Genomic DNA, 25,173 nt, shown 5'->3' with positions numbered 1-25,173 from the left:
ATGCATATATGCATACAAGTTCATTGGTTGATCTCTTCCCACCCATCCACCCTCCCCCGCCTCCCCTCTGAGGTTTGCAGTCTGCTCCATGCTTCTCTGGATCTATTTTTGTTGATCAGTTTATGTTGTTCAACCACTGACATTCTTATGACCAAGCGGTCAGGGCTGTGGGAGAGAAAGCTAGGGGAGGGCAGGTGTCCAGTAAAAGGACAGAAGGAGAAGCCGGGCCGGTCCACTGCGCGGGTCACTTCGCAGTAACAGCACCTCTAATTACAACTCTGGCACAGTGATATGTTGCAGGTTTCCCAGTTCCAAGGAGCAGAATGTATCTTCGTAGCAGCAAGCCGGGCAGTGGGGCACCTCCTCAACTAGCCACAGTGCTCTCAAGGGAGCAGGGGGAGCTCCAAGGAGCCAAGGCCCTGACACTGCCAGAACCCCGTGGAGACCGGCCTTGCAAGGACCAGTCACCACCAAGACCCAGGGTTCCGGGAGAGGTTTGCCTGGACCGGTCCTGAGAACAAGAGGGATGAAAACTCCACCATTTCTCAATTTCCTGCAAATGGCAATGTTTGCCCAGAAAAGGACGGATGAGGAGCAACTACCTGGAAGCCACGTCCTGGAGGCCACGTTCCTTGGTCCCAGCCCAAGTGCGACCAAAAACAAGGAACCAGGTGGCCTCCCATCCTGAGCCTGGGGCTGGTCCTGAAACACTGGGCACTGCAGGTGCTGGAATGCCTGTGGGGTGGGGGTAGGGGAAGCTCCAATCAGAGACTGGCCTACACACCGCCGCCCTGAGCACTTCCCAGGACGGGGTCCAGCCAGCTCCCCAGGAGGCCACCTGCTCTGCTACCTGGACAAACACCCGCTGAAGAAAGCAGAGCCTTCAGGTGCCTGGGAGGCTGGATGAAGGAACAAAAATACAAAGGATTAAAATGCACTCCCACCCTTCCCCCTTGTCAATGTTTAAGTTGTTTTATTTCATTTCACTTCGTTGTGAAAAAATATTTTTATTGACTTTAGAAAGGCTAGGGAGGGGAGAGACAGACAGAAAGACATCCACTGGCTGCTCCTGGGCACTGAACCTGCAACCCAGGTCTGGGAATCCAACCCAGGACCCTTTGGTGCTCCAGCCCAGGTCTGAACCGCTGAGCCACACCAGCCACAGTGAATTTTTTCACTTCTGCACCATAAGGCTCCCCACAGAGAAACCATTTTTGGAGTTATTTTGTCTTTTAGAAGTTTCCTCATACTAGAATGAATTCTATGTTCTCCCTGAGCTTCCAGGATGCTTGCTTTTTAAGGGCAGCCCTAAGGTGGACTATGTTAGGTAAGTTAAAGTTTCCCCAGAGTGGCCACTACAGTTCCAAACTACCCAAAAGTTCCCCCATGTCCCCCAAAGGCACAGGACCCTGGAGTCTGTACTGGCCCAGGAGGAAAGCCCCATTTGCCTCTAGATTTCCTTAAACATCTGAACTATGATTCACTGGCTCTGCCAACACACAGGGACTCATGGTTCCCTGGTTTCAGTAGAATAGGGTGAATTATCAAGAAGCTTCAACAGAGATGGCTCAGGATCAGAGAGCTCAGCACTAAGGGAGTGGAGCTCAGAGCTGAGCTTTGCCCTGGAACTCCAAGGCAAGGCCCCGGGTGTGGGTGTGGGGGAGACAGAAAGGGCAGTGGGCTCAGGGGTACCAGCACCCGCTACTCACCTGCTTCTGAGGTCTCCAGGTGTTTTGTCCCCATCCCGCTTCTTGGCCACAAGAACGGTTGAGAGAAAATTCGAAGCCCTTCCTTTCTAGGAAGACAATCTGAAAACCCATAGTAATGCAGCTGGGAGGCTGGGTTTACAGGACAGCTGTGAAGAGGAATGGAGGAAGCAGCTTGTCCTTTACAGTGATTGGTTGTCAGGACAGGGCTTTCCTGGAGCCAGGGGATTGGGTGACCATATAGGTATCATTGTCTTAGATAAACCAATGTTTAGAAGGCTGCGGGGAAGGGCGTCGCTAAATGGGCATTGGATGACTCCCTGGAGTGTTTAGTCAAAATATAGAGCTCAAACACACAATTGGCTTAGGGTGGAACAGGATTACTTGATCCTTTTGGTGGAGCATGATTAAAGGATTGGTTTAGGCGCATTAGAGGCTTGCACCCGCCTCCATCCCCGCCCCCCTGCCCTGCTCGGAGCATAAATATCGAGACTGCAGGCAGCACACCAGGTTTAGCCTCTGCATCAGCTCCAGGCTCACGTCCTCCTGGCCCAAGGTCTCTGCGATGGAGCAGCAATATCAGCAATATCTCCTGGACGTCGAAGCGCTGCAGAAGGCTGGGGATTCCGCAGTCCGGGCAGCAGAGGACCATCCCCCGCGGTCCCCGATCTCCCCAGACTCGCCACCTCCGCTCTGCCTGCCCCTGGCACAGTCCTCCAGCCACCACAGCGATGACCACCAGCCACTGCTCTGCAGTCCTTGCTGGCAGCTGCCCTCGGTCTACCTGCAATACCGAGCACTCTTAGCTGAGGCCCAGAGCCCCTCGGAAGAGAGCCCAGTGCCGCCCAGTGCAGGCCTCTTGCCAGGAGTCCCCGCAGGAGCGACAGAGTCTCCGGAGCCCACCACCTGCCACAGTAGCGCCTGAGCCCCGGAGCACACCTCCCGCAGGAGCGCCCGAGCCCCGGAGAAATACCACCTCCCATAGGAGCGCCTGAACCCCGGAGCACACCACCTCCCGCAGGAGCGCCCGAGCCCCGGAGAAAAACCACCTCCCGCAGGAGCGCCCGAACCCCGGCGCAGATCACCTCCCATAGGAGCGCCCGAACCCCGGCGCAGATCACCTCCCGGGGGATTCCCGGCCCTGCGGCCCAGCGCCCGTGCTGGGGAGGGACCACTGGACACGGAGGCCTGGGACCCCTGGCAGCCTTCAGTGTGCAGTCCGCCCCCGGACCCCACCTGGTGGCGCCTGCACCTGCTTGGAGCGGGCTGCCTGCAGCGCATCCTTCGTGCCCTCTCCTCTTTGAGCCGCTGGGCTGCTGACTGCTGGGCGACAGTCCTGGACCTGTAGGAGCCCCCAGACTGTGCGGGCGGGAGGGCGCCCTTGTGGACAAGAGGCCTGAATCAAATGTAAACCAGTTTTAATATTAAATATTGTGTCCAGACCACAGGATTCTGATTACTTTATATGCTCCGTGTACCAGTTAATGAGTCCCGAGAGCGGGCGGAGTGGCAGGGCCGGTCACTGCGCGGTGCACCCGCGCCCCTCGCCTCAGGCAGGCCGGCTCCCCGCCCTCCTCATCCTCAGCCCCCTCTCGGGTCCGTCCTTGGGGTGAGCCGTGGTTCCTCGTCCTTGGGTCCGTCCTGGTGCCCCTCCTTGGGTCGATCCTAGAGTCCATTCTCAAGTCCGTTGGTCCGTCCTCGGGTCCGTTCTCGGGTTCGACCTGGGGTCCGTCCTCGTGCCCGTCCCGGTTTGGACCTCGTGTCCGACCTCCAGTTCGACCTCGGGTCGGTCCTCGGAGCGCTGGCTGCCCCGTCTCAGCGCCGCATCGCCCCCGGGCGGGTGGAGGGAGCCCGTCCTGCAAGGGAACGGGGACCTCCGCTCTTGGCAAAACACGGGTCTCCTAGGCCTCCGCCTCCGCCTCCCGGGCGCCCGGCCGGCCTGTGGGGGAGCGCAGGGGGTGCGGGCACCCCTAGCTCTGAGCGCTGGGCGGATCCGAGTCTTTTTGCGGCTGGTCTTCAATCCTGTTGTCTGTGCACCTGGCATAGGAGTAACATACCAGGAACAACAGCAGCAACAGTGAGCCGTCACCACCGGTTTGGAATAGAAATGTCCAGCGCTAGATAACGGGGTTCGCGGGGAAAAGCATCCCAGCCAAGCAAGATTCCCCGCTTTCTGCAGGGGAATCACGGGTGGCCATCGCGGCGGCCTGCCGGCCCGCTCTCTGTAGGGGAATCACGGGTGGCCCATCGCGGCCGCTGCGGCCTGGAGAAGCCGTGTGTCTGGGCCACACGAAGCGGAGCTTCCCAGCCCGCTCAGTGCTCAGCGATCAAAGGAGGGCGGAAGGCTGGGTGTTGGCATTGACCTTGGGAAAGTGGAGGTATTTTTTGAAGTTGACTTGGTTGTAGTGTGCGTTGGAGCAGAAGCAGAGCGGGACAGACTTCAGGAGAGGAGCCGCTCCAGAAGGGCCTTTGAGGGGGGCTTAGGCGTCTAAGCCTCATGGGAAGTCTGCTCTGCATGCCCCTGCCCTCTGGTCCTCACGGCAACGCTGGGCGGGAATTGTCCGGTGTTATGGACCAGGTTTGTTACCCCGCCCCCAAAAAGAAACTAGTTAGTGCTGGAACAAAAGTGAAAGTCAGATCTCCAAGCAGCCTCATGCTAAGAAGGGGGGCAGACTCACATTTGGGGTGGGCCTTGTAGTGCGGAAAGAAAGAGGCAGGTGGGATCGACTTACAACATCCCAAAGGCCATCGGTTTATTTTTAAGTGCAGGTGAGCAAAAAGTACAAAATCGTGGGCTCTGGGATTCAGACTATCTGGGTGCAAACACAGGTCCCAACATTTGCAAACTTTGTGTCAATCCCGTCTCTGAAACCTCTGGTTTTTCCCCTGTAAGTGAGGACAGTAAGAGTACCTGCCCAGAGAGCCAGTGCTTTCCAAAGTACCTACTGCAAAGAAGTTGCTCAATTAATGTCTGTTGCTATTCTCTAGTGTAGAAACTTATCATCAATGAAGAATAAATGCAAAAAAAAAGTGACTGTTAAAGAGTTTTTAGAGTTTTCTTGCTGTGAAAGGATACGTTTGACTTATTAAACCAAATATACTGTGAAATTACTTTATCATTCATAAGCCCATAGCCAATTTCTGACCCTCTGTTTGCAGAAACATTGGTGGGAACAAATGGATTTCCTCCATCTACTCTAAGGATTGGTCAAGCCTTTTTTTTCTTTTCTGTGTTTAATGGACTGACTCTGTCCAATAGGCACAGTCTAACTCAACTAGCAGACTTCGAGAATGTTCTTTGTGCCAGGCACCGTGTGGCATGCTGGGCGCACAAGTGTCCTGCCAACACGCCCGGTCTAGTTGGAGAGCCAAGCAGAACACCAGGAGCCCAGGAGGTTGATGTGACCACCAGCAAGAACATGCTGAGGGCTCCGAATACCTTCTGGAATGGCTCATGTTCTCTGATGGTGTGATGAAGTGAAATAATAACAGACATTTTTTAATCCAAGGATTTAGAAAACTGAGGGAATCAGAGAAGGCGGTTTAGACCCCACAAAGTGGCAGCAATTAGAAGATTAGGCAATAGCAGCAGATGGTGGATCCTGGAGGACATGGGAACCACAGGCTGCTCACACAGCCGGGCTGAGCTGAGAGGTTTATGCTAGAACATGTGTGCTGGGGTGGGAGCGGAGCAGGGAGACCCTTGTCTAGGACGATGTGGTCCTGATGACATGGCCATAGAAGTCCTCTCTCCTGGGTAGTATGGATACCAAGGAGTGACATCCCAGTCCTGGCATGTCACTCCTCTGAACTCAAGGGCAGGGAGAAGCTGGGGATCAGAAAGGGATGGCTAGACACAGAGCAAAGTGGCATCTCTGTCAAAGGGCTCAAAGAATGCAGAAGAGGAACATTAAGAGGAGGGGACGATGATGAAGGAAGGAGCTAAAAGGAATCATTCATGAAAAAAAGAAGGCGGGCTACACTTGAAGGGAAAGTTTACCCAGCACCACCTCTGGCTAGCTCCCATTTGCCTGCTGACCATTCCTCTGTGCAGTGTTTCTCAAGCTTAGTGGGCATACAGATCACCTAGGGGTCTTGTCAAAATGCAGTAGGTCTGGAGCTACAGGTTCTGCATTTCTTTCTCTTTTTTTAATATATTTTATTGATTTTTTTTACAGAGAGGAAGAGAGAGGGATAGAGAGAAACATTGATGAGAGAGAAACATCGATCAGCTGCCTCCAGCACGCTCCCTACTGGGGATGTGCCCACAACCAAGGTACATGCCCTTGACCGGAATCGAACCTGAGACCCTTGAGTCCGCAGGTCGAAGCTCTATCCACTGAGCCAAGCTGGTTAGGGCTGGTTCTGCATTTCTAATGAGCTCCTGATGAAGGGGATGCTGTCTGTCCTCGACTTGGGCTACACATTAGACCCACCTGTGGAGTTTTGAAGCCAGAGTAGTGCTCAGGCCTCACACCAATGGTTGCATCTTGCAGCATAATGCCTGGGCATCGTGTTTTTAAAGGTTCCCCAGACGATTCTTGCCCCAGCAAGGGCTGAGAACCACCACTCTAGGGCAATGCAATGATTCCCGAGTCTCCTCACCTTCAGTATAAGTGCCCCCGACTTTCTTTCTCTTTCTCTACCATAGCTTTCTGTGCTGGTTCTCCTAGAAGCCTCTCATCTTCCCTGCAAGATTAGCTTCTCTCTACCCTGGCTGATGTGGCTTGGTTGGTTGGGTTCAATCCCTGGTCTGGGCATATATGGGAGGCAGCTGACCAATGCGCTCGCTCTCTCTCTCTCTCTCTCTCTCTCTCTCTCTCCCCCCCCCCTCTTTCCCTCCCTCCCTCCTTCTCTAAAATCAATTTTTCTAATTAGCTTCTCTCCCTCTATTCTCAAGCCAGTCTGGGAGCCAAGACAACTCCTGCCCTTTATTGCCTCCCCCACCCCCAGCCCCACCCAACGTGCTGGGTTAAATTCGGGCCCCCCTACCTGTGAGAATGACCAGGGATGGGTGCCCAGTGCTGACCCAGCTCCCAACTGGCTCTTGCGTCTCTGCTCACTCTCCCACCTGCTCCTGGATGGAGGATAATAAGCCGCTGCAGGAAGTTCCCAAACACTTGAGCCCCAGCCCTAACAACCTGATCTGGTTCCACTTCCTCACCTAATTCCTGGGCTCCTTCCAGGGCTTGGTTTGGCATCAAAGAGTGAGATAAAGAATGAGGAGCCAGGTGGTTTCGCCTACACCAAGAACGTATGGAACAGAGTCTTCTGAACCCAATGCCATGTGCTGGGGGGGTGGGATCGGCCAGGGAGAGGTCAATGGGGGAAAAGGAGACATATGTAATACTTTAAACAATAAAGAAGTTAAATTTTAAAAAATAAATAATAGCCCTAACGGGTTTGGCTCAGTGGATAGAGCGTCAGCCTGCGGACTGAGGGGTCCCAGGTTCGATTCCCATCAAGGGCATGTGTCTTGGTTGCGGGCACATCCCCAGTGGTGGTGGGGGGGGGGGGCGTGCAGGAGGCAGCTGATTGATGTTTCTCTCTCATTGATGTTTCTAACTCTTTATCCCTCTCCCTTCCTCTCTATAAAAAAATCAATAAAATATATTTAAAAATAAATAAATAGATAAATAATGGGGGGGGGGAGGGGAGAAGAACTTTGAGGAGGCACCGGTCCCTTCCCAGAGTCGGATCAATTAGGAGGAATGGTGATTGACCAGAGAGGGAGCTGACTGAGGGCAGAACCATGCCTGGATTGTTCCCCACGGTTTCCCAGCACATATCACAGTGCCTGGTGTGTGGTGTGCGCATGTGTGCATGAATGGGGATAAATGTTCCTGATTAGAGAGCTGACTTTCTCATCTCCGACCCTCAGCTGATCACAAAACTAATGGTAGCCAGGTGTGCTGAACGTTTTTTGGGTTTTTTTTTTACTTGTTTGTGGCAGAAGTTGTCAAATACAAATAAAGATAATACAAGCTTAGGAAGAGAAATTCCTTGCTGGGGCTTGAGTGAAAAAGTAAAAAGAAAGAAATTCTACCCCTTCAATGCTGGACAAGCTGGAGAAATATTAGGGCTAAACGTTTTTAGCAGTAGGGGGCGTGCAGGAGGCAGCCGATCAATGATTCTCTCTCATCATTGATATTTCTATGTCTCTCTCCCTCTCCCTTCCTCTCTGAAATCAATAAAATATATATAAAATGCTTCCAGAGTCTAAAGCGACTTGACAGTTGATCGCCTTGGTAACAGTGCAGTGAGCACTGGAAGGCTCCTTGGAGGCAAGCATTCATTCTTCCTTGCAGAGATCCAATATTTTCAACAAAAATAAATGGCAATGGATGAAGTTTTTAAAGTTTCAAAATTTGTTTTCCTAAGTCAGATAAGTTTTATTATATGAACAGTTTGAGGAAAATGTGTAATATACTAGTAAACATAGTTTGTAACTAAGTTGTGCAATAACTTCAAACAGCTTTTTTTGAATATTTTCATATCATGGTTCATACAGAAGATGAACATCTAGAATAAAGTGAAGAGGATTGGGAAGAGTTTTATATGGCTTGGTTTAAAAATTGTTACTTTTCAATATTATTATTATGATAAAAAAACAACATATCCAGGAAAACAGTAAATATTGACTTTTATAAAATTTCCAAGTATATCTTTGAAATTTTATGATAAATTTGAGTTTTTGAGTTTCTTTATTAGATTTTGAATATATTTTTATTGATTTCAGAGAGAAGGGAGAGAGAGATAGAAACATCAATGATGAGAGAAAATCATTGATCAGCTGCCTCCTGCATGCCCCACACTGGGCATGTGTCCCGACCCATGAAATCAAACCAGGACTTCCTGGTTCAGAGGTTGATGCTCAACCACTGACCCACACTTGCCAGGCAACTTTGTTTCTTTATATTGCTAAAATTATATAGTAAACTAGAAGCCCAGTGCATGAATTTGTGCACAGGTGGGGTCCCTAGGCCTGGCCAGCGATCAGGGCCTGGCTGATCAGGGCCTGCTGACCAGGGTGCCGGGGGAGGAGGTAGAGATGGGGCACAGGAGGTTGGCTACCTGCCCCAAGGAGGGAGCTGGCCCTCGGCCCCCCTGGGAAAGGGGCTGCATCTGCCACTACCCACCCCCAGTTCCCCAGCCCAGACCAGGGCCCAAAGGCCCCGGCAGGGTCTGGAGAGGAGGCGACAGTCGCCAGGCCGGGTGCAGAAGGAACAGACACTGATGCCAGCCAGCAGCAGGAGGTTGGCTGTGGGAGCGCACTAACCACCAGGGGGCAGCTCCAGCACTGAGCGTCTGCCCCCTGGTGGTCAGTGTGCGTATAGCAACCGGTCATGGTCATTTTAGTCATTCTGGTTGTTCAGTCATAACGGTCGCTTAGGCTTTTATATATATATATAGATCATTCTTATAGGTAGAGAGAAACATTGAGTTCACTGAAAAAAATTAAATTCATTGTGCAATTATTATTTAAGTCACAAAGTATATTACAAGACCGTGGTTCTTAATGTTTCATGACACCACTGGTGTAGCCATGTGGACATTCATGGCTCAGAATGTCTCTGCTTCTACCCTTGCAAGATCTAGGGGCTGGGGTCACCCAAGCCTTGTTTTCCAAGACTGCTTGCCTTTAATGTCATCCATCTGGGAAGCCAGCTTCTTAAAGAAAAGAAAAAATGATTCTACACTTGCACAGTGTAGAGATGGAGATGGAGAAAGAGAACATTTCCCAACTCATTTTGTGAGGCCAGAAAACCTCTGAAACCAAACCTGGAAAGGATATTGCAAGGAAGGAAAACCGCTGGCTGGTTTCACTATTGAACAGTAATGCAAAGACTGTAAACAAAACATTAGGACATCAAAACCAACAACATATATGAAGAAGAAATATATGAAGCCCAGATTGGATGTATCCTAGGGATAAATTAATCAATGTGATTCCATGCATTAAAAGAATTTTTTAAAATCTCATCTCAAGATGTAGAAAAATCCTTTGATAAAATTCAGTCTTCATTTATGCCAACACACACACACACACACACACACACACACACACACACGTTTTCATCCACTCCTAACATTCTTGCCATCTGCCTCTGGATCCAAACTAAGCTAATCTGTCCAACAAGAACTAAACTATTTTAATGTGTGTATAAAGTATAATGGACTAGCAGCCCCACAATAATTCCCAATAACAAAAAGGTAATTGTCTTCACATTTAGACAGAGGGGGAAAGGAGAGGGAGAGAGAGAGAGAGAGAGAGAGAGAGAGAGAGAGAGAGAGAGAGAGAGAGAGAGAGAGAGAGACTCTGACTTCATCTGGCTCAGAATCACCCTGAAGTACGCTCAGCAGGAGGCAGCACCACCGCCTGCTCAAAGGAACTGCGGTTCTGGGACAAGGAGTAGGCGAGCCTTCTGCGTTCCAGCCTGTGGCTGTGGATCAAATGATGGAGGATCCGAAGCTCTGGTAACTGCATCAGGCCTCTGCGTCCCCCAGGCCTCTGAGAAGGGGCTGGTTTCCAAGCCCCTGGAACGCAATCCTGAGGGAGCTTCTCCGCTTGCAGCTGAGCACGATCACCTGGCGATGACTTTGAAAGGGGATTCGGATTCTCGGATTCGGTGAATCTGGGTTCTGCGTTTCTAACAAGCCCCCAGGTGATGCCCACTCCGTCTGCTGACCACACAGCCCATCTTACAGCTTACGTCGTCGCCTCTCTGGGGGGGGGACAGGTGGGAAGAGGACCCAGCCCCTCCTGGGGCCACAGCAGCCTGACTCACCGATGCAAAGGAGGGGAGGAGCGAGGAGATGTGTTCTGAGTGCCGCACTGGGCACGGAGGTGGATAATCTCCAAGTATAGAGAGCCCTGCCCTGTTCCTACCACAAATCCCTCAGACACACACGCAGAGAGCAGTTGCACATTTCGGAATGGACAGCCCTAATGCTGTTGGAGAACAGAGATTCCTTTTCGGCAGTGGAACTATCTTTACATCTCAGTGAAGACCTTTGAGTTCAATGATCTCCAGAGCGATTCATTCTAAACACACTTTGTGAACTATCACTAGCTCCCACCCCAGCCATGCTGTAAGTGTTTTTCTCAATTTTCTAAAACACCTTTGCATAAATCTGAAAACAATAATAAACAAGGAGAGATGAAGAGGGGAAAAAATAAGGAGAGATGAATAGTCTTTATCCTTTTAAAAAATTTGTTCTTGTTAATCCTCGCCCAAGGATATTTTCCCATTGATTTTTAGAGAGAGTGGAAGAAAGAGGTAAAGACAGGGAGAAACATTGTTAGTTGCCTCCTGCACAAGCCCCAACCAGGGCCGGGTCCTGGCCTGGGAGGAGCCTGCAACCAAGGTACCACCCTTGACCGGGATGGAACCCGGGACCCTTAGGCTGCCGCTCTATCCACTGAGCCAAACCATTATCTTTTCACACTGAGTGGTGGGAACCCAGAAGAGAAGAATCCATTTACCTGAATGCATTCGATTATGAATCAAAATCAAGTTCTTTCAATCTGGAGAAGGAATCCCTTTTCACATATTCCACCTTTCCTTCACCCCTCTAGCTTTCTCTAGAGTCAAAGGCAGGTGGGGAGCGGGAGGGGAATCTCAGTTTTCCGTCACAAATGATGTCCTCAACCAATAAGATGGAGTGAGAACTGCCTTTTGGAATCCTGAAAGATTGAGGAAGGGTTGTATCCTAGGGGGAAGCTGGCTCTCGGAATATGTTATAAAGCCAAGAGGGGGAAATACAGTCTCTCTCTCCCTCTCTCTTTTTCTCTCTCAGAGTGGAGGACACTTGGCTAGAAGCTGAACATCCCTGAATATAATTTGTAGATTTTGTTTAAAAGAAAATTTCAATGCTTTCAAAAAATTGTTTTATAATTATGTAAAACAATTCTTAAAAATTGAAACCAACGGAACAAAAAATATCCCAAGTATATAAGTTGGGGTCGGAACCACACAAATAGAAACAGTTTTAAAGAATAATTTTAGTATTTCTCTCCAGTGGGTTAGACCTATGATTTGTTGTTGTTGTTAATCCTCACCCAAGGCTATTTTTTTGGTTGATTGTTTTTTAGAGAGGGTGGAAAGGAGGGTGGGGGGAGAGAGAGAGGTGTGAGAGGGATAAAAGGATTAGTTGCTTGCGTGGATAGAACCTGCAACCCAGGTACATGTCCTTGACTGGGAATCAATTAGAGACCCCTCACTAACCACTTAGATACACCAGCCAGGGCCCAAGACTTTTTTTAATGCCCGAAATTATAACGACTTGGCAATCCTACTGTTGGTGTTGGGATTGCTCCTCTGACACGGCTGTGTAGACACTGTGAGATAAAAGGTGCGATTACTGTGTGTGCATTGTTGGGAAGAACTGGGTGGGGGTGGGCCAGGGTGCAAACCTGTTTTGTGTGCAGGAAGCTTCTCTCTCAGGTTCAGACGGCTTTCTTTGCTCCCGGGTTCGTTTTTCCTAAATGTACTTATGGAGATGTGAGAGTAATGACTGTGAAATGCTTACCGCAATCAAGGTCATTAACATATCCATCACTCTACCTGTGAAAGCAACACCTAAGAGCTACTCCCTTTCTGCTCCCCTTTCTGAGTTAGGTTTACACTTTCCCTTCCTGGCTGTGGGTGTGTCACGATGTGAATGTCCTTGGTGCCTTATCATCAGTTAATATTGCTGTGCATTGGGTCACTGGTATTTTAAGCCAATCTAGAGCTGAAATGCAAGCTAATACTTTCAAATACGTGTTAGGGATTAGCCTGGAAGGCAAAGGGTGGGTGCAAAGAACTTGCATTTCCCATTAACTGAGCCTTTCTGCTCTCCTGCTCCACACCCAAACCAATACATTAATGAAATGACTTGTGCTTTTCGAGCGGAGGGTAAAATTTCACTAGAAATCCTTCCCCCAGAATCTGGAAAACTGGTGAAGACAAGTCTCGCTGCATCATTATTGACCAAACTCGGATGGTTTGACCCACCCACCACCACCACTGGCCCTGGCGCTGAGGTCCTGGGATCAGCGAGGATCCCGGGCTCTGCACCCAGCACTGCGCCACCTCCTGCAGCACCAAGGAGAAGGGGGGACCCAGAACTGCAGTCCCCCCACCCCCACCCCAGGCAGCCTGGGGACAGATCTGAGGGGGCGCTGGGAGCCTCCGTGGGAATTTTGAATGACTACATAGTGAAACTTCCCTTGTTTTGTTTTAAAATATATTTTTATTGATTTCAGAGAGGAAAGGAAAGGGAGATAAAAGCAGCAATGATGAGAGAGAATCTCACACTGAGAGGCTGCCTCCTGCACATTGACTGGAACCCCCTGGTTCATAGGTCCACGCTCAACCACGGGGCCACCAGGACGGATGATTTTTTTCATCAAGTAAGTGTACGCCGTTTGAGGAGGTGTAAATGTAGTCTATTCCCTTTGTCCTATCATTACACATTTCCCTGTTTCCACTCTTGGCCTCAAATAATCCTGTGCAATATTTTTGTCTCGGTTAAAGACTTCCTCGGATGTTCCCATAACACACTTCAGAATTAACTCAGCCACACCAGCCTTCTTGAGAGATCTGGTCACCTGAAATCACTAGGAACTCCACGCAGTATCCACATTTCTCACTCCTGACCTCTGACAGTTGCCTGGCTTCATTAGCATGAAGGTTATGGAGAATGCTGGTCTTCATATTCCAACCCGATCCATGTGCCTGAGGCTCCGGGGCCTCAGTCCAGCTGCAGCGGGACCAGCTCTGTGACCTGGGGTCACACTCTGACCACCCTGTGCAAGCACGCAATGCCTGCCGCATCCAGGAAGAGAGGTGGACACCCAAGTGCAAATTCCCTAGGCCTGTCTGAAACCTGAAGCATCTATCTCTCTTTTCAGTGGAAACTATCGATAACTATCGAAATTTTACCCTCCACCCTCCACCCATTCCTCTACCAAAGTCAGCCCTCAAAACCCCACAAGCCATAACCGATTTGGCTCATGGATAGAGCATCAGCCTTTGGATTGGAGGGTCCCCCGGTTCCATTCTGATCAGAGGCACAGGCCCAGGTTGCTGGCTCAAACCCCAGTGGGGGCCCTAAACGAGGCAGCTGATCCATGATTCTCTCTCATCATTGATGTTTCTCTCCCTCTGCTTCATCTCTGAAATAAATAAAAATATATATTTTGAAAACCCATGAAATTTCCAGGACATCTCTGCCGCCCTACTCCAAATGGGCGCTGACGCAATTTGCAATGCAAAGGAGGGTCCTACCCGCCTAGGTGGGCGTGCACCCCTGGGGCCTTTCCCACGGGGACGGTATAAAGGCGCCTCCACCCCTGCCCCAGCACTCCCTCTCCCTGCACCCGCCTCGCCTCTCCGCCTACGGGAGGCAGAAGCCATGGAAGCGCATCCCTCCGCCTGGGAAGACCCGTCGTGGATGCGGTGTGTGTGCCCGGAGCCTTCCCTGCCCCCGGGCCTGAACCGCGAACAGGCCTGGGCCTGGGCCCTGGACAACTTCCCTGCGCTGAGCCGCCCCTCCTGCGACCCCCGCCTCTGCTTCCCCCAGCCCGGCCCCTGGGCCGCCGAGGTGCCCGGAGCAGAGCAGCCAGGAACGCGACCCGGACCCGCGCCTCCAGGACCCGCAGGCGCCTCCAGGGGAGGCCTTAGCGCCGGACCGCACAGCCCTGCGGCTCACGAACCCGCCAGGAGGTGTCGCCCCCGGAGGGGACGGGGGACGCGGACTCCTGGCGCCGCGCTGAGCCCCAGCCGCCCGCACCAGCGCTGAGCACCCAGCTGCACCCCAGGAAGCCGACAGGAGGCGCCCACCGGCTCGAGGAGCCGCACCCCTGGGGAGCCCGACGCTGCCCTGTAGGCAGCCCTGCTGCTGCTTCCTCTCCCGAAGGACACACAGACGTTCCTGGGACAAACCCCTCCGGTGCAGGCAATAGCGTGCTGAGGTGCTGACTTGGCTTTGGCCTCTACTCTCTGTTCTCCCTGGAACCTGTGCACCGCGATTAAACCACGGAGCCTTCTTCCGCCCCCACTTTGCAATGATTCCACATGGGGCATCCGGATGGCAGGGGATGGGGCGGCCTGGGCGGGGAGGGGCCAGGGAAGTCCTGGGGGTTCTGGGAGGGAAGGGACCTCAGGGTCACACCCAGGGGAGCTGGGCTGTCTGAGTGGCCCTCCAGCTGAGTGCAGGGCGAGGGCATCAGGAAATGTTTCTTGAAGGTTTGAAGGGTACATGGGCGGGTGGGGGAGGGTGCTGGTTAAGGGTAAGGGGGTCTAGGGGAAGCCCTGTGCCATCTGAATGACAGCCATTGGGGTTCCAGGGCACCAGCCCCCCCAGGCCAGACAGTTCCAGGCAGATACAGGATGCTCCCCTGGTGGGAGGGGGTGTTTTCCCCCCTTTTTTCTAAATAATGTGTATCTTAGCTCTGTCTACCTAATAGGACCAGGTGGGATTATCAACAGAACAGTTTTGAGCCTATCAGTGAAAAAATGGTGCTTTCTACATACATTTCCCAATAAATGGAACGGAGGTTCCTGGGGGTAGTGGTGGGGGGGGGGGGGGGTCCTGATTGCAGATCTGTGGCAAGAAAAGCTAGGAAACTGTGAAAGATTAGTATGGTGCTCAAAAGGAAAAAAGAAAACAAAAGGTGAGATTGAAGGGCTTTCATGGACCTAAGGTAACAAGATATGACTATCAAATAGGATAAGAGATGAACTGAAATTAAACACTGACTCCAGCAGGGGGGAGCATGCAGGAATGAAGTTGGGCAAGCAAATATTTTGTATTCATGAGTAATGCCTAGGAAAGGAAGAAAGAAAAAGGGGAGTTGGACACGCACAGCTGTGAGACTGCTCTGCAGATGTGACAGAGTTTCTGCCAGGCCCGGGGGTGGATCCAGGCCCAGAGGCAAGGATTCCTCATGAAAGGCCCTTATTCCACTGCAAGGCTGGGTCCTTGGCTGATGGGGCCTCACAAAGCCTGTGCCTCAGACTCAGCTCCTGAGACAGGCTCCCCTGAAACTGAGAACTGGAGGGCAGGGACAAGGACACTCTTCCCAGAGGGTGTGGCTTCGTGTGCTTCAGGGGCATCTGAGCACTAAAACCAAGCCATACCAACACCCTAGAAAGCTGGTGTTCAGTTCCCAATGATTCTGAAAACTCACCAAGGCCTCGTGTTCTTGGGATGTTGCGTGGATCTATCTTTCTCCAGCAGATGAATAAAGAGAAGTAATTATTTACCCAGCCACTGCTGTATGAATGACATTGTGGTCTAAGAAAACGATCAGAGAAATCGGAAAAGATATAAGCTGGCCTATGGACATGGCAGCACCGTTTACATGAGCTAAGCTACTGAAGCAATCTACGTGCCCACCAGTAGACAATGGGGTAAAAAAGTTGTCCAGCACATGGAATATTTGTTATAGAAGATGACCTTCCAAATAGCATATCCGACTAACTGGTTTGTTTTAAACAAACTTTAAGGCTCTCAGCAAAACATCTTAATCCTATCCAGCCCCCACCCAGAATTATTGGATCCCCCTCAATCTCATTAGGTCCCACCTTCAGCGACAATTGGCACCACCCAGCCTGACTACCCTCCCATTGGACCCAAGGAGCCCAGGGGGTGTAAGTAGGCAGGGAAGGAGTCACTGGAAACCTTCCGCTCCCCAGCTGAGCCATGGAGCCCAGCCTTCCCCTCTGTGTGCCGGGTGTGGGCTGTGTGCGTGAGGCCTGGGGTTCCGTGGAGGAGCCGCAGGAACCACTCCAGACCTTCTAGCACCCCAGGCCCAGGGCACCCCCTCTCTGCCCTGGGCTGGGCAGCCTCACTTGGGACCAGCAGGGCTTCAACCAAGATCTGTGTTCTGGTCCCTGCGGACTTCTGCGCCAGCACTGCCCGCTGCACGGGCCCAGAGGACAGAACAAGTCCAGTCGGGGCACCGAGCTGCCTGCACCAGACGGGACGCCCAAATCCCAGGCACCAGAGACGTCCCCAGGAGTGGGGCACCCCACTTCCAAGACACGGGAGCCAGAGAAACATGAACCATTCCTGCCCCTCCCGGACCCCGGACCCTGGTCAGAACTCCTCCACTCTAGGCGGTGCCACCTCATTTCCAAACACCAGGACGCCACCCAGGAACTAGATTCAGGCCCCTGTGGGCTTCGGCCCGAGGACTGCCTGCTGCACGGGCCCAGCGCGCACAACACGTCCAGTGGGAGCACACAGCCGCCCACCCCGGACCCCACGCCCAAGTCCCTGGAGCCAGAGACCCCTCCAGGGGTGGAGGCTGCCTCCTGCCCAGAAGCCCCCCTGATGCTCGCCCTGCAGGCTCCCTCCGCCTGTCCCCTCGAAGGGGGAGGGACAACTGGAACTGAGACTTCTGAGGGACCCTCCAGCATGGCTCTCAGGTGGGACCAGTTCCTTGGGAGGCCAGCAGCAGCGGATCTGAGGCGCGGGGCCCAGGAACTCCATGGCTGCCTCCACTGAGACCCGCTAGTGAACCATCCTCTGCCACAAACGTTCTCACAATAACGCTTCTGGGTGGAAGTCCTGTAGGAAATGGGCCTTCCTAGGCATTGGGAACCTTTTCTTTTGGTTTTCTAGTAAATCTGGCAAGCATTCCAACGTCTTTCCCTGTGTGCCCCTGCTTTGGCCATAGGGAAGGACTAAGCCAGGGTCCCCACAAGTCGCCTGACTTTGGGGCTGTCAGGCGGTAGTGTCTCCTGCACACATGGGGTGGGGACATAGCAGGTCATCAAACTCGGACCCGAGTCCTGGGAGGGCCACTCAGCTCAGAACCGCTTCAGCTCCCGGCCCCGCCCCTTTCCTCTGGTCAAGAACCTGGAGTGGGCCCCCAGGCTCCAACCCCCGCTCTCAGCTGGTGGCTTCCCAGGGCTCGTCCTTATTGCTGATAAAGAACCAAGTTCAACTCAGTAAATGTAAAGATTTAATTGGCTTTATTAAAAGATTCAGGAACCAGGCAGCATCCCCTCTAGCAACTAGAGCAGAACTCCCAGGGGCCACACAGAATGGAAGGTTTTAATAGGGAGAGGCTGAGCCAGAAGTGCTGTTAACAAAGGAAAGGATTATTATTACTCTGGCCATCTTCTGTGGAGGGGGCGGGGCAAGAACAGCAAGGGTTTTCTATGCACATTGTATCTTGAGGTGGGGGGAGGGGGGGAGTGTATCAGAGATGGAGAGGTCCATGAGACAGATCACCTACCTGGTGCTTGACTGGAAAATTCCAGTCTGGTTCATTGAGATGACATTTCTGGGGAAGACTGCAATTGCAGTTAAGTCAGGTATTAAAGTTAGGTTCGGAGTCATGGGCTTTTAAGCGTGAGTGGTGCCATTCTGGGCCTGCGTGTTCTCTTTCACATGACCAAATAGAGCAGAGCTATGTTATCCAATGTATCAGGGGCTGAAAGCAGGCACTGCCTTAAACAATGCCCAGCAAAGTGTACATGCTCCATGCATGTCGACTATAATTATTCTTAGAATCGCTCAGCTCCTGTGATCTCTCTGGGTCAAAGGAATTCACTGAGATTGAACTCACAGGTGTCAACCTGTGGCTTTCTCCCTCAGGAGCTCGGCCTGTGATCCTGCACCTCAGCTCTCTGGTCTCTGCCATCCCACCCAGCCCGCCCGTTCCCTGCTTCCTATTAGGATTCCGGTGTCACCTCTCCACACAGAGGAATGCTGAGGCTCAGCCACCTTAAAAGCCCTGCCCAGTCCTCAGGAATTACAGCTTTTCCTCAATGTGGAAATTATCTTGTTGGAGGCTGGATGAAGGAACAAAAACACACGGATTAAAATGCATTCCCACCCTTCCCCCTTGTCAATGTTTAAGTTGTTTTATTTCATTTCACTTCGTTGTGAAAAAATATTTTTATTGACTTTAGAAAGGCTAGGGAGGGGAGAGACAGACAGAAAGACATCCACTGGCTGCCCCTGGGCACTGAACCTGCAACCCAGGTCTGGGAATCCAACCCAGGACCCTTTGGTGCTCCAGCCCAGGTCTGAACCGCTGAGCCACACCAGCCACAGTGAATTTTTTTCACTTCTGCACCATAAGGCTCCCCACAGAGAAACCATTTTTGGAGTTATTTTTTCTTTTAGACGTTTCCTCATACTAGAATGAATTCTATGTTCTCCCTGAGCTTCCAGGATGCTTGCTTTTTAAGGGCAGCCCTAAGGTAGACTATCTCAGGTAAGTTAAAGTTTCCCTAAAGTGGTCACTACAGTTCCAAACTACCCAAAAGTCCCCCCATTTCCCCCTAAAGGCAAAGGACCCTGATTCCTGTATTGGCCCAGGAGAAAAGCCCCCTTCACCTCTAGATTTCCTAAAACATCTAAACCAGGGGTCCTCAAACTTTATAAACAGGGGGCCAGTTCACTGTCCCTCAGACCGTTGGAGGGTCAGACTATAGTTAAAAAAAAAAAAAAACTATGAACAAATTCCTTTGCACACTGAACATATCTTATTTTGAAGTAAAAAAACAAAACGGCAAAAACACCCGCATGTGGCCCGAGGGCCGTAGTTGGAGAACGCCTGATCTAAACTGATGGACCCTGCTATTCATCAGCTCTTCCAACACAGAGGGACTCACACTGTTCCTGGTTTCAGTAGAATAGGGTGAATTATCAAGAAGCTTCGACAGAGATGGCTCAGGATCCCAGAGCTCAGCACTAAGAGAGTGGAGCTCACAGCTGAGCTGTACCCTGGAACTCCAAGGACCTCGGAGGAGGCAGAGAGGACAGTGGGCTCAGGGGTACCAGCACCCACTACTCACCAGCCTCGGGGGTCACCAGGCCTCTTGTCCCCATCCCGCTTCTTGGCCACAAGAACAGTGGAGTGAAAATTCAGAGCCCTACCTCCCTAGGAAATCTGAAAAGCAATATGCAGCTCGGAGGCTGGGTGTGCAGGACAGCTGGGAAGAGGAACTGAGAAGTGATGGGTTGTCAGGCCTGGCTTTCCTGGAGCCAGGGGATGGGGAAAGGGAATACATTGGTGTCTCTGGTAAACCAAGGCTTCCTGCTCACAAAACGCTGTTTCCATTGTTCTCCCCTCTTCCTCTCTGAAAGTCATTCAATTGTTTACAAAGTGACTCTATGGGGCCTGGCCAGAGAGCTCCGTCCTTTAGAGATAGGACTGTCCTCTCTACCCCTTTCTTAGCTCAGGCTGCCCTGTCAGCCTCCTCTGCCCGGCTTGCTCTCAAGAGCAAAAAACTGCCTCCAACAAGACACAGCGCCCACCATTGAAGGGGCAGCCCTGCCTGTCCCCACCTCTGGAAACCAGTGCCTGCTGCTTCCCAAGTGGGGACTTGGAGGTCTGAGAAAGCACTCTCCCTGCTAAGCAGCGTTTGCTGTGTGGAAATCGCTTCCCCAGAACCCGGTTTGGCGGGTGAAGTCGGAAGCGCGGCTACAGCGGAGCCTGCTGCCCTGAAACCGGCTCCTGCAAGGGGCGTCCCAGCCAGGCACACCCCAACGGGTCGAGGCAGTCTGAGGGGCGAGGGCAGAATCCCCGGGGCTGGGCAGCACCCCTGGCGCCACCAAGAGAAACCAAGAGAGAAACTGCTTCTGAGAAAAAGTCTGCTGGGCGCACCCAGTCCCCAGCAGCCACAGCAAAAGCCCGTGGCCCCCGCTGGGGAGCATCTAATGGCCCAGGACTAACCAAGTTGCAAACAAACAAACACCTGCCACCCAGAAAGCATGGACACGGGGAGGGAGCAGTGCTAACACCCAAAGCGGGTCCCGGGTAAAATGCCATCCAATGATCACCAGGCTTGGACATCCCCTGGGCGGACATTGCGCAACATAACCGGCACAAACCAGCCGATTTCTCCTACATGCTTGAAAATCAGAAAGAAAGCAAAAAAATAAAATAAAAAGGAGAAGAAAAAAAAAGAACAAGAAAAAGAGAAAACCAGAAAGAAAGCAGACACCATCTTCCTAAAACGGTAGGAGACGGTCCCTTTTTTGTTTTTCCAATTTATGCATTCCCTGGTTGCTTCTTGTGTGTGCCCTTACCCAGGGATTCCACCTTAAACCTTGGTATATCCGGACTATGAGCTAAACACCTGAGCATTCTAGCCAGCGCCTGAGATGGTCAGGTTTTAAACCACTTATTTACTGTTAGAGAGAGAAGACGGGAGAACAATGGAGACAGCAATTTGTGAGCCTGAAACCTTGGAACACCAGACTGTCTGTTTATAAACAACTGAGCTCTCTGAGCTCTCCCTACAGACACCCATTGATGTTTCTCTCTCCCTTTCCCTTCCTCTCTGAAGTCAATAAAAATATGTAAAAATTAAAATCATATACATATTATGCACACACAGACACACAAACATACAGAGAGACAGACACAAAGACATTGCAGCTATCATGTAAAAACTCGAAATAGTGTTTGGAGCCAAATGGGGTTTCTGGGAGAAGGTAAGGTTACCTGCACAGGTGGCTAAAGCTTTCCACTCCAGTTTTTCACCTCTGTTTTTCTTTGTTTGTTTCCTTGTTTGTCTGTGTTGTTAATCCTCACTGCAGGATAATTTGCCCCTGGGCATTGAACCAGCCATCCAGGTCTGGGAATCCAAGCCAGGACACTTTGATGCTCAGGGTGGTGCTTTAAGTGCAGAGTCACAACAGCCAGGGTTTTCTTTAACTTCTGCACCACAAGGATGCCCACAGAGAAATCATTTGTTGGAGTTATTTTGTCTTTTAGAAGTTTCCTCACACCAATCAAAGAACACATTCTATGTTCTCCCTGAGCTTCCAGGATGCTTGCTTTTTAAGGGCAGCCCTAAGGTGGACTATGTTAGGTAAGTTAAAGTTTGCCCAGAGTGGCCACTACAGTTCCAAACTACCCAAAAGTTCCCCCATGTCCCCCAAAGGCACAGGACCCTGGTTCCTGTACTGGCCCAGGAGGAAAGCCCCATTTGCCTCTAGATTTCCTTAAACATCTGAACTATGATTCACTGGCTCTGCCAACACACAGGGACTCACACGGTTCCCTGCTTTCAGTAGAATAGGGTGAATTATCGAGAAGCTTCAACAGAGATGGCTCAGGATCAGAGAGCTCAGCACTAAGGGAGTGGAGCTCAGAGCTGAGCTTTGCCCTGGAACTCCAAAGCAAGGCCCCGGGTGTGGGTGTCGGGGAGACAGAAAGGGCAGTGGGCTCAGGGGTACCAGCACCCGCTACTCACCAGCTTGGGGGGTCACCAGGCCTCTTGTCCCCATCCCGCTTCTTGGCCACAAGAACGGTTGAGAGAAAATTCGGAGCTCTTCCTTCCTAGGAAGACAATCTGAAAACTGGTAGTAACGCAGCGCAGCTCGGAGGCTGGGTGTTCAGGACAGCTGTGAGGAGGAACGGAGGAAGCAGCTTGCCCTTTGCAGTGATTGGTTGTCAGGACGGGGCGTTCCTGGAGCCAGGGGACCGTAATGTTTACAAGGGGGCGGGGAGGGCGGGGCTCACTGGGTACTGAATGACTCACCCAAGTGTTTAGTGGAAATACATCGCTCCAGCGCCAGGCGAAACCGGAAACCGCTTTGGCTCAGTGGATAGACCGTCGGTCTGCGGACTCAAAGGTCCCAGGTTCGATTCCGGTCAAGGCACATCCCCCCCATCCCCCCATTACGGGGTGTGCAGGAGGCAGCTGATCGAAGATTCTAGCTCTCTATTCCTCTCTGTAAAAAATAATGTTTCTAAAGAAAGAAATATGTTCGGATACGATCGGTTTATTAAACGAATCGGTTTATTAAACGATAGGGGCGTTAGACGCTTGCACCCGCGCGCCCCCCCTCCCCCCCCCTCCCCCCAGCCAGAGCAGAAATATCCAGCTGCAGGCAGCACCCAAGGATTGGCCTCTGCATCAGCTCCAGGCTCACGTCCTCCTGGCCCAAGGTCTCAGCGATGGAGCAGCTCTTTCTCCTGGACAACGGCGCGCTGCAGCTGGCTTGGGATTCCGAAGATCGGGCTGCAGAGCGCCATCCTACGTCGTCCCTGCTCTTCCCAGACTGGACACGACCCGCGCTGCAGCTGGCTTGGGATTCCGAAGATCGGGCTGCAGAGCGCCATCCTACGTCGTCTGAAGAGCAGGCTGCAGAGCGCCGTCCTAAGTCCTCTGAAGAGCGGGCTGCAGAGCGCCCTCCTAAGTCCTCTGAAGAGCGGGCTGCAGAGCGCCCTCCTACGTCGTCTGAAGAGCGGGCTGCAGAGCGCCGTCCTACGTCGTCTGAAGAGCGGGCTGCAGAGCGCCCTCCTAAGTCCTCTGAAGAGCGGGCTGCAGAGCGCCGTCCTATGTCGTCCCTGCTCTCCCCAGACTGGCCACGACCCGCGCTGCAGGTGGCTTGGGATCCCGAAGATCAGGCTGCAGAGCGCCGTCCTGAAGATCGGGCTGCAGAGCACCGTCCTACGTGGTCTGAAGAGCGGGCTGCAGAGCGCCATCCTACGTCATCTGAAGAGCGGGCTGCAGAGCACCGTCCTACGTCATCTAGGTCCTCTGAAGAGCGGGCTGCAGAGCACCGTCCTACGTCATCCCTGCTCTCCCCAGAGTGGCCAAGACCCTCGCTGCAGCTGGCTTGGGATTCCGAGGCTGCAGAGCGCCATCTGTGGTCCCCGCTATCCTCAGACTCGCCACCTCCCCTCTGCCTGCCCCTGGCACAGTCCTCCAGCCACCACAGCGATGACCACCAGCCACTGCTCTGCAGTCCTTGCTGGCAGCTGCCCTCGGTCTACCTGCAATACCGAGCACTCTTAGCTGAGGCCCAGAGCCCCTCGGAAGAGAGCCCAGTGCCGCCCAGTGCAGGCCTCTTGCCAGGAGTCCCTGCAGGAGCGCCTGAGTCCCCGGAGCACACCCCCTCCCCGGAGCTTCCTGGGGCCCTGCGGCCCAGCGCCTGTGCTGGAAAGGGGCCGCTGGACACGGAGGCCTGGGACCCCTGGCAGCCTTCAGTGTGCAGTCCGCCCCCGGGCCCCACCGGGTGGCGCCTGCACCTGCTTGGAGCGGGCTGCCTGCAGTGCATCCTTCGTGCTGTCTCCTCTTTGAGCCGCTGGGCTGCTGACTGCTGGGCGACAGTCCTGGACCTGTAGGAGCCCCCAGACTGTGCGGGCGGGAGGGCGCCTGTTGTGGACAAGAGGCCTGAATCAAATGTAAACCTGTTTTAATATTAAATATTGTGTCCAGACCACAGGATTCTGATTAATTTACATACTAGGTGTACCAGTTGTATTTTGTTGTATTGACAGCAAGCTTCAAAACTTCATATATCAAATTTGCTGAAGGTGTTAACAGCATAGATATTTTTACGCTTAAAAATGTCGAAATTTGCCCTGACGGGTTTGGCTCAGTGCATAGAACATTGGACTGAAGGGTCTCAGGTTCGATTCCGGTCAAGGGCATGTACCTTGGTTGCTGGCACATCCCCAGTAGGGACCGTGCAGGAGGCAGCTGATCGATGTTTCTCTCCCATCGATGTTTCTAACTCTCTATCCCTCTCCCTTTCTCTGTATAAAAAGGTCAATAAAAGATATATTTTTAAAATGTTGAATTTCATGCCAAAAGAAGAGCATTTGCATGAAGTTTTAATTCATTACTTTATTTTGAAGAAAAAGTTATCGTATACTTCAGGAAGCTTATGGTGAACATGCTCCATCTCAAGATACTTGTGAACGCTGGTTGAAATGCTTTAAAAGTGATCATTTCGATGTGAAAGACAAAGAACGTCCAGGTCAATGGAAAAAGTTTGAAGACCAACAATGACAAGCATGATTGGATGCAGATGCACGTCAGACTTAAAAACTACCTGCAGAAAGATTAAACGTTGCTCAGCAAACAATTTCCAAACAGCCTCGCCGAGTCCGGAGAGCGGGCAGAGTGGCAGGGCGGGCACGGCGCCGGGCACCCGCGCCCCTGGCCTCAGGCAGGCCGGCTCCCCGCCCTCTTCTTCCTCGGCCCTTCCCGGAGTCCGTGCTGGTTCCTCGTCCCCGGGGCCGTCCTGGTTTCTCGTCCTCGGGTCCGTCCTCCGGTTCGACCTGGGGTCCGTCCTGGTGCCCATCCTCGGGTCGATCCTCGAGTCTATTCTCATGTCCGTCCGTCCTCCGGTTCGACCTGGGGTCCGTCCTGGTGTCCGACCTCGTGCCCGTCCTCGGAGCGCTGCCTGCCGCGTCTCAGCGCCGCATCGCCCCGCGGGCGGGTGGAGGGAGCCCGTCCTGCACGGGAACGGGAACGGCGACCTCCGCTCTTGCGCGAGACACCGGTCTCCTCGGGCGCCGCCTCCGCCTCCCCGGGCGCCCGGCCGGCCGGCCTGTGGGGGGGCGCACGGGGTGCGGGCGCCCCTCGCTCTGAGCGCTGGGCCCATCCGAGTCTTTTTGCTGCTTGTTCTCAATCTTGTTTTTTGTGCACCTGGCATAGCGGTACCCTTTCACCCTTTTCTACTTGGTTACAAGCAGTTTTAGCCTCCA

At 52.4% G+C, this 25,173-nt stretch overlaps 2 protein-coding genes and 1 long non-coding RNA gene across 5 annotated transcripts; 2 read left to right on the top strand and 1 right to left on the bottom strand.

Annotated features, from left to right (window-relative positions):
• The first annotated feature begins 587 nt into the window (after window positions 1–587).
• Window positions 588–3,074, top strand: LOC129148771 (annexin-2 receptor-like). Its single transcript, XM_054714366.1, has 3 exons — window positions 588–647; window positions 2,140–2,574; window positions 2,728–3,074. The coding sequence occupies exons 1-3, from the start codon at window positions 588–590 to the stop codon at window positions 3,052–3,054; spliced, it is 822 nt and encodes a 273-aa protein (XP_054570341.1). The 3' UTR covers window positions 3,055–3,074.
• A 14,586-nt stretch (window positions 3,075–17,660) lies between these two features.
• Window positions 17,661–22,094, bottom strand: LOC129148745 (uncharacterized). 3 transcript variants are annotated; one of them, XR_008555720.1, is made up of 5 exons: window positions 21,923–22,094; window positions 21,169–21,384; window positions 18,401–18,502; window positions 17,944–18,001; window positions 17,661–17,787 (listed from the first exon to the last, which is right to left on the bottom strand). It is a non-coding gene; the product is annotated as an uncharacterized LOC129148745 (long non-coding RNA). The 3 variants fall into 3 exon arrangements; XR_008555718.1 differs by having other exon boundaries at window positions 17,661–18,001; XR_008555719.1 differs by lacking the exon at window positions 18,401–18,502 and having other exon boundaries at window positions 17,661–18,001.
• A 535-nt stretch (window positions 22,095–22,629) lies between these two features.
• Window positions 22,630–23,890, top strand: LOC129148770 (capping protein-inhibiting regulator of actin dynamics-like). The gene has a single exon (XM_054714365.1). It carries the CDS (start codon window positions 22,630–22,632, stop codon window positions 23,800–23,802), a length of 1,173 nt encoding a protein of 390 aa, XP_054570340.1. The 3' UTR covers window positions 23,803–23,890.
• The last annotated feature ends 1,283 nt before the right edge of the window (window positions 23,891–25,173 follow it).

This window comes from Eptesicus fuscus, chromosome 4 (genome assembly GCF_027574615.1).
Source record: "Eptesicus fuscus isolate TK198812 chromosome 4, DD_ASM_mEF_20220401, whole genome shotgun sequence".
Taxonomy (NCBI): domain Eukaryota; kingdom Metazoa; phylum Chordata; class Mammalia; order Chiroptera; family Vespertilionidae; genus Eptesicus; species Eptesicus fuscus.
This window is presented reverse-complemented; position numbering and strand designations above follow the sequence as displayed.